At 41.6% G+C, this 12,382-nt stretch overlaps 1 protein-coding gene across 3 annotated transcripts in view; it reads left to right on the top strand.

The window, feature by feature from the left end:
- ASB2 (ankyrin repeat and SOCS box containing 2) overlaps window positions 1-12,382 on the top strand; it is a 36,549-nt gene that overhangs the window by 11,890 nt on the left and 12,277 nt on the right. For all 3 annotated transcript variants that reach the window (XM_074908589.1, XM_074908590.1, XM_074908587.1), the window contains exons 4-7: window positions 2,596-2,762; window positions 3,411-3,566; window positions 5,901-6,146; window positions 8,399-8,570. In XM_074908589.1, the coding sequence (XP_074764690.1) occupies window positions 2,596-2,762; window positions 3,411-3,566; window positions 5,901-6,146; window positions 8,399-8,570 (741 nt within the window). The remainder of the gene's footprint in view (window positions 1-2,595; window positions 2,763-3,410; window positions 3,567-5,900; window positions 6,147-8,398; window positions 8,571-12,382) is intronic.

Raw genomic sequence — 12,382 nt, 5'->3', positions numbered from 1 at the left:
ATCTCCTCAGGCAAAATGCCTGGCTTTTTGTCCCATATCTCCCCCCATTCCAGTGTTGCTATTTCTGTGACTCTGATGTCTTGAGATCACCGCTTCCAGCTATAGAGAAGGAGCACGTGGCACCAAGCACTTTTTCACCTGGGAAACCGTGTCTTTCCCCATTCCTTGGCACGTGCTGTGTTCACCTGTTCTGCTCCAGGCCCTGAGCTTATCCTTAGAGAAGCAGATTGGTGACTTTTCTTTCAGGGCTAATATCAGTGTTTATGGCACAGATTTGGTACCTCTGGACAAGATGAAATTAATGGTGCCAGTGTGAGTTTCACGCTATCAGTCTATCCAGACCCTGCAATGAAATCCAGCTCTGCTCCTGTAACTTGCTCTAAATGCAGAAGTTGCACCCACGATCCCCTTTTTGAGGACTCCTGTGCTGAGCTGCTCATATTTTTCTGTCTCTGATCTCACTCTTTTGTGGCATTTTAGACCTTCTCCCATAACCAGAGTTTCTGGTTGTTCCCGTTGTCACTGCCCTGCATGACCTTCATCACATGCTGTATTCCTACCCTGGCAATGCTACTAGTCTGTCTGAGGCACACACCTCCCTCCCCAGTCTCTCTGCCTTCAAGTCTGCAAGATTTTCTCTTTACAGTTCGTTCAGACCACAAACTCTCCTACGTTTTTAACATCCTCTTGTTCTCTCTCTATGAAAATACAGCCCATGTTCATTTTTTGCAAGTCCCCTTAGAAGTGGAAAAATGCTTCTTCTTTTGTGATGTTTGCTGTCCTGAAGCTTAGCTGTTTGGTGCCTCAGAATAAGGAAGCAGGGGCTGCCTTCTCCCAGCAGAGCTCAGCGGGAGCACGAGCAGATGCTAGTGCTGCAAGGCATAGCACACCACCATGCCCAGAGCTGCTGTCTGTCACAGGCCAGGATCCTGCCTGCACTAGCTGCAGGTACCAGCTCCCTGTCCCTGCTGCGCTGACAGCACTCTCAGCTGGGGTGGAAGGAGGGAGGCAGGCCCTGCTCCAGTCACTGGTGATCAGTGGTACAGTGGCTGTCAGGCAGTGATGTGACTCCTGCTGTGTGGGGAGTCCCACAGCAGCTCTCGTGGTGGCTCTGCAGAAGGACTGGTGTGCCCAGGTCAGCCCTGCTCTGCAATTGCTCTGACAGAGCTCAGAGAAATGCGTTGCTGCCTGGGCTGGGCAGAATGCATGCTTGGCAGAGTGAAGGCTTAGAGCAAAGCAAGCTTGTAGGCTGCTCGCTGTGTCTCACTTCTGGGTGGTATGAAGCATACTTCATGGTTTTTGTAGATTTTCCCAGCGACCCTCTTCTTGAAACCTTCAGAATTAGGTAACACCAAAAAAAGATTACTTTAATGTTAAATTTGTTTTCTCTGGTAAATACTGAAATACTGCTTTAACACTTTTCAGTGATTCTACACATTTCAATGACTTTCTACTCGAAGATGCTTTAAAATGTTTTCTCCCCCCCTAATATTTTTTTATTCCTTTTACTCCTTGTGCCTAGAAGTTACTTGGCCCTGTGGAGCCTGACAGTGGTTTGCTGGGTTCAAAATGACCAGAACATGAACTACTTCACAGCTTGGCACCAGGTCCCAGTTGTGGTTCCAGAGGCCCTTGACTGTTGTAGTTACTTGGGGAACTGCTAACTTCACTAACTTGGGTTGCAAGAGTGGACTTGTCACAGAGCTAACAGGTCTGCTCCCAAGCAGGTTGCTAAAGACCAGATTTTCAGAAGTGCCCAGCACCTAATGTGTCTTACCGGGACACCAAAGACACATTTTTGAACATCTATATTGTCTGAAGTAGTTATAATTTCTGAAAATTTGAGTACTCAATGATGAGATAACAGCTGGGTCATGGTCATGAAGGACAACTCAAAATTTTATTTGTGTGGGTGGAGGTTTTTTTAATCCTTCTTGGCTGAAGAAAGGAGAGCCCAGACCAACACCTTAATGTTCACATGGTCTAAGTAGAGCTCTCCCTTCTTCATAACTGGACCAGAAAACTTCTGAAAGCAGGCTTGCATAAGAGAAATAGAACATATCTTAAAATACAAGAACAAGACTTATTAAGAATTTCTGCTTTAGGGCTAAGCCACCTGCAAATCAAATTTAAAATTTTCTTCAGGGATGAACAGAGGTAATTCTCTTCAAAGCTGATCTTATTTAAGAGATCTCATATGGAAACACCTTGCCACATGGGACAGAAAATGGCAGGGTGATGTAATTATCACAACCATGGACACTCATGGCTGTGTACAGAGCAAGGGTAGAGCTAGTCGCCTCCAACTCCAGATATCTAAAATACAAGTGTTTATGTCAGGGATTACTCACACCGACACTTTCCTTATACTCCAAGGATGGAGATCAGCAACTTCCAGACAGTGACTCTTCTCATCTGTTGTGAATGGACAAATAAGAGCAGAAAAATTTTACCCCTACAGGCCCTGTAGCAAGACACCTTAGGGCCACAGATACTCTATAGGCTGTAGGGGTTCACTGTTTTGGCCAAATGATACAGTGAAGTTGTTCTCAGTGATGAAGGAAGCAGTAATCAAGTTTTAATCTTGTTTTGAAGAGAACTTGACCCTGTAGTGGCAGCAATAAAGGATGGAGATGAAAAAGCAGTGTGCAACATGATGAAATCAGGAAAAAACCTTTCAGAACCTAATAAGGATGGCTGGATACCCCTCCACGAAGCTGCATACTATGGCCAAGTGGGTTGCCTGAGCCTGTTGCAAAAAGGTCAGTGAAGTTAAAACTACTTAATTAGAAAAGGGAGAAAAAGAATGAGTGAACTAAAAGCAGAATCAGCATCAGTCCAGTCCTCATCTGGAACTGTGTGTGAAGCTTTTTTCCAACCTTTCTCAGTGTATATCAATTTCACCTTCTCTTTGAAAATAGGTTTCCAGACTGAATCCTCTAAAAGTTAGAATCTTCAGTTGAAAGTTTTATCTGGATAGATCTTGCCAAGCCCTGAATTTCTCACCGTAAAACCTTGTAACTGAGCTTTCGGCTGCTGTGATCTGCTTGGCTGCCACAGCTGACAGCGGTTACCCCACCTCCCATTAATTGGAGATCCAGCCCAGAACCTCTTTACTGATGCTTGAAGATGGTTTCAGACTGCTACTGAAGAACAGTTACTCAGCAGCTTTCTGCATCACTAGTGGCCACAGCTGAACATTTTAATCTAAATTGGTGACTGATTTAGATACTTAATCTGAGTTATAGTAACTTTATAGTATATTCTTAAGTTACTTTGCTCATGGAAACAGAAAAGAAAATAAACACCAAAAACTTACTGAAAAATCCAAGGATTTTGAAAGGTGATGATGCTGAGGATACTTGTGTACTACATGCCATAATGACTTTAGACTCTCCGTTTCTTCACAGCGTACCCTGGCACAATCGATCAGCGCACCCTCAATGAGGAGACAGCTCTCTACCTGGCCACCAGCCGGGGCAACCTGGACTGCCTGCTCACCCTCCTGCAGGCTGGGGCCGAGCCTGACATCTCCAACAAGGCCAGAGAAACACCACTCTACAAAGGTGAGTGGCTGCTTTTCCAGGAATACCAAGATCTTCTGGCACCACCAAGGCAGAACTGCAGGATCGCTTGTGATGCGGGGCTGAAACTCAGCGATTAGCTCCCATTTTCTACCTCCCTCCAGTAGTCGTCTGTCTCCTATGTCTGACCTGTCATGCCATGGCCTCTCTTCTCATCCACACCAGAGACAGGACCCTGCCCTGCAGGGTGTGGGCTGCAATGCAGTGCTGAAGGTGGGATGTGTGATGCTTAGTGGGGCCCTATGCAGAGGGTGTCTGCATAATGTCCCAGACTTATGGAAAGCTGGATAGTACAGGATTATGTATGCTTTTCTAAACAGTAGGACCTAAGTAGCTGTTCGATGTGAGAGTACAGTAACTGTAGATGTGCCAACAATTCATATACTGTGTGCTGTGGAAGATGCATAAATTTATAAACAATTCAGTGAGGTAGATAGTGTTTAACATGAACATACTACTTTGCTGCTGGTCAGAGAGAACATTTTCTTTAGCAGAACAGCATTACATCCATGATATATCAAAAAGATTCAGAAAAGGAGGTGATCTCTCACACCTTCATGCCCTTTGACTGCTTCTGCCATGACTATTTTTAGCCCTCTAAAACATTAAAAAGTACATATCATTAGTTAAAACAGTAATCTTGCCTCCAACTTTGGATGCCTGGCATTAGAGCTGCTTCATTTAAAATGCTTCCATTTTAAAATTCTGGCTGATGGTCTGCTAAAGGAAAGCTGTTCAGCTGTGCGTTAAACACACAGTAGCAGTGGTAGTAGTAGTAAAGCTCATAGTAATAACAGCAATAATATGAAAGCACCCTTTAGCCGGAGGAAAACTGTTATTAATGTGCTAGTCTTGATGCAAAATCTTCTGGTCTAATCATAACAAATTAGTCATCCCTGGTATGTAAGCAAATTAAACTCTGCAGAGCTATGCATTGGTAATTACTGCAGTGTCTAATCACGTAGCTGCTTTCAGTACATGTGAGTGACACCTGTGTATGGGAGAGGAAGCCATGGAGATATACTAACAGAAGAATCAAAACCAAAAGGCAGGACCTCTGTAAGAAAAAGACACTATTATTTCAAAGAAAAAAAACCAGCTGCCATATGAAGAAAGACTGAGAGAACTGGGTTTGCTCATCCTTGAGAAGAGAAGGCTTAGGGGAGACCTTATCACCAAGTTCCAGTATTTAAAGGGCAGCTACAAAGAAGATGGAGATTCCCTTATTACAAGGAGTCACATGGAAAAGACAAGGGGTGATGGGTACAAGTTACTCCTGGGGAGATTCCAGTTGGACATAAGGAAAATTTTTCACAATGAGAACAGTCAGTCACTGCAATAATCTCCCCGGGGAAGTGGTGGATTCCTCAACATTGGACACTTTTAAGATTCATCTGGACAGGGTGCTGGGCTGCCTTGTCTAGACCATGTTTTTGCCAAGACAGTTTGGACCTGGTGATCCCTGAGGTCCCTTCCAAACTGGTATTCTATGATTCTATGCTTCTATTATTCTATGATTCTATGAATATGTTGGCACCTCTTTTGGTATATTGTACAACAAATGCTAACTGGGGTTTGTAAATGTAGCTGCTTATTCAAGATACCTTTGGTTTGGGGTCCCACCATAAAGGTGTGTAGAAAGCCTAATGATTTGGGAATCAAAAAGCAATGGGACAAATAAGTAGAATAAAAATCAACAAAATACTATTAATTACCAAGAAAATATCTTTAACTCAGGATGGTCCTGAACTATAAATTTTTGCATGCTGAGAAAGTGCTACTGACTCACACCATCACTGATTTCTAAGGATCCTTTTCTGGGTACTGTCAGTTTGAGCTTTTTAAATTTTCTTGTCTATATAGAGCTTCATCTGCAGTCCAGGGCAGTAAGATAGAGTCAGTTTGCACAGAATTTGGAAAGAAAGTGTTCAGGTCATGTGATTTCTGTAACATGTTTGTTCTTCATAACTTTTCCTGCACCTTGTCATCTCCCTGTCACTGTGATGTCCAGTTGGTACCAGTGTGCTGGGTTGGATTCCCCTCAGTACCAGGCTTGGCACAAGTCTTGCACAGGATACTTAGACTCCTCCAGGTCCCAGCTGAAGATTGTCTTCAGTGCCACATCCTTTATGAGTCCCAGACAATGACGTTTGGCTAGAGCCTTGGCACTCATATTGACCTAGATAGATTTTTGGTCTTACTCACTATGGCCTAGTTGTATTATATTGCCTTATGCTGCATGAAATAGATACCACAACACCCACAATCTTTTCAAAAGCCTGTCCTAAACACTCCTCTTTTTTTTTCCCCAAACAGCCTGTGAGCGCAAGAATGCAGAGGCCGCAAGACTCCTGGTACAGTACAATGCTGATACCAACCATCGTTGCAATCGAGGATGGACTGCTCTACATGAGGCTGTCTCCCGGAATGACCTGGAGATTATTGATATCCTTGTGAAAGGGGGTGCCAAGATTGAGTCTGCAAACGTCTATGGGATCACTTCTTTATTTGTGGCAGCCGAGAGTGGGCAGTTGGAAGCTCTGAGATACCTTGCAAAATGTGGTGAGCACAGTTGTGCTATTACAGGACTTTATTCATTTAATTCTTAATATTTAAAAGTTCCCATTAATTGTCCTTGGCTCAATTTTTCTCTCTCTGGAGACAAGGCCTAGCTTGCAGAGGTGCTGAAACCCTGTTGCTCCAGATGGCTGAATTGTGTAGGGTCTTTCAGAGAACGTGGTCTAGACACATGCACTCCCCAGCATTCATTCATGGTCATCTACTTAGGGAAGTAATATGGTGCTCTCTAATTGGATTGCCTGACAGCTTTCAAAACCCATATTGCTGCACACATGTAGCCTAAAATCCAGTCCTAAAAGACAGTATGTGTAATAGATGGCAGAAATTGAACATTAGCCAACCCCATCTGCTCATGAACATGTGCAATGATGGGCAAGGTTAGCTATCCTCTACTGATGAATCCTTCTGAAAATAGATAAAGTACTATTTTATAGTTAATGGATTGACACCAAGGTGAAGCAACCTCACCCTCCCTGTGTATATATGTTCAAACATATAAACAGAGTGAATTTGATTCTAGTTTACACTAAACCTACCTTTTACTGCTCCACTCATGTAAAAGAGCTTTACAATAAGCACAACTATTCTGAGACATATTTTATTTTCACTGTGGGCTAATATCTTCAATGTAGGTAAGAGTTGGGTCCTGCGCTTGTGAAACAAGAGCTAAACAGTGACGAAGATAAGAAAAACCTCTGAAGCAGTTAGTGTGGCTAAGAAACATAAGAGAGTAGGGGAACAAAAAATGTGTTCTGCTGTCCAGCTAGGATTGTCAAGTAATTTTTATATGACAAGTTAGTCCATCATACTGCCTATAATTTTAGAAACTAAGCCAGAATGTGATTTGTGTTTCAACTTAGATATTAGGATTTCCTTAAAGTTCAATTTTGAGAAAAATACACAACAGAAAATCCAATAAAATTCCAATTGTTCCAAGCCCTGAAAAACTCCTCTGAGAATCCCGGGAATGATATCACTGCACTGTTTATGATGAGCAATGCTCATCATAAAAAGGGGTTTTTTTTAATTTCTTTTTCATTAGGAATGTAACCCTGTGTTATGTTTTGTCACTGAAATTCTCCTGATGTTTCCAGCTACAACATTTTCAAAGGGTCAGACACAACACAGATGTTTCAGTTTGGGGTGAGAGCACAGGGAAATGTTCTCTTTGGCAGGGAGTTTTCATGATCAAATGGGAGACTGATTGGCTTCTTTATTGGAGTTTAAAAGCAAAACTCCAGTGAACTGTCATTCCCATTTAGGATACACACAGAGCAGCCTTCCTGAGGACATCATGATACAGTATATTACAGTCAAAACCCAGGCTTTCAGGTCTTAAATATCTAGCACAGAAAAATCTAGATCCCAAATTATTTGTGCTCAAAAAGACTTGGTTTATTCTTGCATGTTGTTTATTAATCCAAGCACACACTAGAGTTCAAGAAAAAATGCCCCAAATAATCTAGTATCTTATTAATAATATTTGTCTTTTTTTGGTATAATTTACCATTTGGAGCCTAACTTGAACCTTCATGAAGTGAAGAAATATGGCCTTAGGTGCTGAATTATTAAATGAAATATACATTGACTAAGGCATGATGAAATAAAAGCTTATTAAAACTGTTGTCTGGTACCATGCAGATGTCATGTTATAGAGTCCTATTTTTAGCCTGGATATGTACTAAAATTAAAATATAGTCTAAGTAGTATAAATGTACTTATAGTGTGAATATATGGAGTATAAATAATATGTATAAATACAATTTAATATATATCATAAATATATAACCATATAATTTTGGAGAGCACCAAGATCATCTAGTCAAAACTCTGGCTCAGGAATAGTGTATATACTTAGTGTAAACACATAAATACTAATGGAACTATTGTGCCTAAAGAAAAGACCATGCTATATAAAGAACAGCACATTTTAAACTTTTTTGCCTTTAAGCTATAGTTGAATGGAGCCTAGATTCATGACTGGAAGCTAATGGTTGCCACCCACGTTAAACTCTCCCTCATAAAATTCACATCATATTAAAAGTCAGTGGAAATCTGTGATATATCTGTATATAACTGATATGACTGTACCAACTCTGATATGACCTCATTCACATCCCTGCCCAGCACATTTTGTAGCTCTATGGTCATGGAGATGTACATGTTTGTTCAAAGTACGTTCCTTCTATCTGATTTTAACCTTTTGGTGCTACAAAGATTTTCTTCCTTCCTAGGTGCTGATATAAATACTCAAGCCAGTGATAATGCCTCTGCTCTTTATGAAGCCTGCAAAAATGGACACGTACCTATTGTGGAGTTTCTTTTGTCCCAAGGAGCAGATGCTAATAAAGCCAATAAGGATGGCCTGTTACCTCTTCACATAGCAGCCAAAAAAGGGATTTGCGAGTAAGTTTTAGTCCATTTTGTGGTTTCATCTTTTAGACAAGAATCCAAAGTCCTTATGAAAAGAAGAATGTAATGTCCAAGATCTAATTCTGAGCATTGCAAGTAAGGGAGCTGCCTGTTGAGAACTAAACTTCCTGCTTGCAGAGCTTGGGTTGGAAATTATAAACTGAAGAGTGTGTTTATGGGTTGGGATGAGATGGGGTGAGCAGCAATGTGGGGATGCAAGATTCCTTTAGTTTTGCCAAGATTATCACCTACTATAGCTAAATAACCTCATGTATCTTGGAAGTGGATTAAACTGAGCTCCACAAAATATACTTGAGATGAAATAAGAAAACATCTGTGTGTGTGTGTGTGTGTGTGTCTGTAGGGGGGGTGTGTTAGTCCTCAATAGCTGTTGCAGCATAGTTTGCAATCATTTTCCTACATGAGCCCACCGTGATTCTTCTGCACAAGCAGAACATGCTGCATTCATCCCTGGTGTGTTCACTTTTTATTAATAATGATTCAGATGCTGACAGGGGAAAGTGGTTAAGTGAATCTCTAGGGCATTAGTGAGATTGTTGCTAGAATATGGTGTCCAGTTCTGGTATCCTGCCTTTCAGAAACCTTTCAGGAAATTGGAAAGGCTTCAGAAAAGAAGTACAAGAATTACTCACGGTCTAGAAAACACACTTTATTAGTGACTGATTAAATGACTCTTAAGTATAACAGACAAATGCATAAAAAGATCCAGCAGTTTGTTTCTGAAATGAAATGTGTTTGGGATAGAACTGAGCACATTCTTTAAACAGTGAGAAAAGTAACAAATAGAAATACCAGGAACTGGGTAGACTTACCTGTCCTCTGAAGTAGAGGTGTTTATAGGAGGGTGAGAAACTCTACAGCCTCTGATAAAGGATATCTATTTTAAAAATGCTGTCTAGAGATGGGATCATTGCACTGTCATGTAAATAGCGTTTATCAGGCTCTTTCACCTCTTTCAGACCCAGGACGTTGCAGCATCCTTCTGAGCCTGAACTCTTGCATTCACTCTTGATTCTAGGACAAGTTTTAGTCCCTGCCTTTAGCCCTCACTGATGGAAGGGTGAGTGGCCCACAGCTATTTTTGCAAAATGCAGTCACATCTTGCAGTGACAGACCCTTTCTGGTGACTCTTCTGACTATCATAGTTTCTATCAAAATCCTTTCAGCAATAGTCAAAGGAGAGAGTATATCCAACTGCAAAGACCACTTCTGGATAGTAAAGCTATCTTTGCAGACAGCTGCTAGAGCAGATTCTTATATATTTCACAATGTCTGAGGAATTAAAAATTTTGACAGCACTCTCTCTTCCCATAGAATTTTTATCCTAGCATTAGGCCTGCTTGGGAATCCCAGTTAAGCTTCTCAAATCATATTGATAGACCTGGGAGTAGGCCTGCTTCTTTGTGCAAGCTGTGTATTCTAGAGGGCAACCCACTGTGAATTTATGTAACAGGTTTATACACTTACAGCATGTGTGTGAACACCCTGCATAAACTAAAGCAGGCATGATTCAAAATTTTCTCCAGGGTTTGAGTTACAAAGACATTTTCTTGGAAACAAACACATTTTAGATGAGAAATGTGCCAGAGACAGAACCCAGGTCCAGTTGCTCACTTTCAGAAAAGTTCATCTGAAAGTACAGTAAGTTGGTCTGGATCCAATTTGTATATAGACTCTGGACCAGCTCTCTGAAACTTTTCGTCCCCTCAATAGTTCCACACCCTAACCTGAAAAGAAATGTACATGGAAACTGCAACCTGTGTCCACCTCCATGTTATGAAAAAAGGACCTCATTCAGATATCACATCTATTATTCCTAACACCCAGCAGCATAAATAAGACCAGAATTCAGCCCAAACTCCTCAGTTCGTTCACTTGTAAAAGACTGAGCACAATTTTTTGTGCATAACTGCTGCAAACTAAGTACAAAAGAAAGAAAAAGATCTTCTCTTATAAATATTTATCTAAATGACAAAGCTTTAGCCCAATTGGCTGATCATTCTTAATTCCTTTGGTATTCAGTAAAATAACATGCTTCACGGTGACCTCTCTTTGTATTCCTGCAGATTTAGTACGTAATTCTGCAGGAATTCCATGCTTCAACTTTTTGCCAGAGCACGAAGGCTCCCTACCATCAAAAAGCCAAGAATGTGATCCCAGGGCTCAACTGTCAACTCTTGTTGCTTGGTGTTTGTTTATTTTAAATGACACCTTGTCAATACTGACCTGAAATTCTTAAGGGTCGTCTCAACAGCTGTAGGACAATTGCAAGCAGTCATTTAACTCCTTTCCCCTTGGAACTGAGATGCTGAGAAGGGAAGTCTTTGTGAAGTGTGGGTAGATTTATTAAGTAAATACAAGTCATTAAACTCTTGGCACACTCATACTAAGGATGGTTTGCCTCCTCCTCCATATAATTTCTAACAAATAGAAATCACAGAAGCAGGTGTCAGGGATATGGGGAAACTCAGCACTATTTTGAAACTGTACATGAAGCTCAGCACTGTGAGAGACATGGGATGTGGTCTGGCTTGCCTGGCCTTGGCTGCCTTCACTTGAGCTGCCTTCTCCCTTTAGATAGACAGAAAAGACTGCAGAGGTGGAGGCACCATATTACTGAACCAACCCACTTCAGAGCATGAGGAAGAGAGACAGGTTCAAACTGCAAATTAAACTCTGATATAGATTTGATGCTTCCTGCTTTTCCTCCCAAAATAAATCTAGGGTACAGGGGCTGTACTAGGGTCTGGGACACTTCAGCATTTGGATGTGGAGCATCAGTGTGACACCCCTGCAGTGAAGTTCAGGTCCCCCTTGCAGACAGAAATGACACAGTGCCTCTTTAACTCAGTTGTGAAGAGCTGGCTGAAGCACATATGCTGGAGGGAAAGAACAAAACAGACCCTTAAATCTTCAAAACAGTTGATCATGGGATGACTAATGCTGGCACTTGGCATGCTGTCCTTGCAGTGCTCTGTGCCCTTTTTGTTATTATGGCTCTTACAGAACATTTGCTAATGGTGGGAAGTTGCCAGCTCACCAGCACCCAAACCTCCTGCTCCCTGGTGAGTGTCACAGCGCTGGAAGATTAGTGAGGCTGCTTGGAGAAAAAAACCCACGTGCTTAATTTCCCAAGATAATTACATAATTTAAAAACCCTTTTTGTTTAAAAATTAGATATAGAAGTAACATGGAGACATCAACAGTCCCTCATGTAAATAGGAACATAATCCTGTAAAGTGTTATGCATCTTCAACTCTTATTTCAGCTCCTGGGAGCGTTGGAGGCTCAGTCTTTCACAGGATCATTCAGTGCATCAGAGACAAAGGTTTTCCTGAGACTCGTGCTTATATTTGGCTTAGTTCATTATGTAAATATATGTTTGAGGGCCCAGTGTCAGGAACAGCCATTGCTGAAGCTATGTATCATTTTAAAGAAGACATGCTACTTGCTAGGAAACAGACTTTTGCATGTTTGTTTGTTAGAAGAGCTGTTGAGGATAGAGGAGTCTGCATGGGAGGAAGAGGAGGAGAAGGTATGCTTGGCTTGCTGGCACCCACAAGTTCCTTTTCAGATATCCGTCTCTCCACAGGCATTATATAGGGAGCATCAGGCATATCCTGAGACAGTAGGCAAACTCAGGTTGAATGGTCCCTAGTCTCTTTCTGGAAGTAGTTTAAGGTGACTTGTCTGTTTTTACATAATCAACCTAGTGCCTTGGCTAAACCACCGTGAGCAGGAAATGAGAATTTAACCCATGGGACTGGTCATACAGTTCCAATCAC

This window comes from Athene noctua, chromosome 6 (genome assembly GCF_965140245.1).
Source record: "Athene noctua chromosome 6, bAthNoc1.hap1.1, whole genome shotgun sequence".
Classification (NCBI taxonomy): Eukaryota; Metazoa; Chordata; class Aves; order Strigiformes; family Strigidae; genus Athene; species Athene noctua.
The sequence above is the reverse complement of the archived record's forward strand: the minus strand, read 5'-3'. Positions and strand labels throughout refer to the sequence as shown.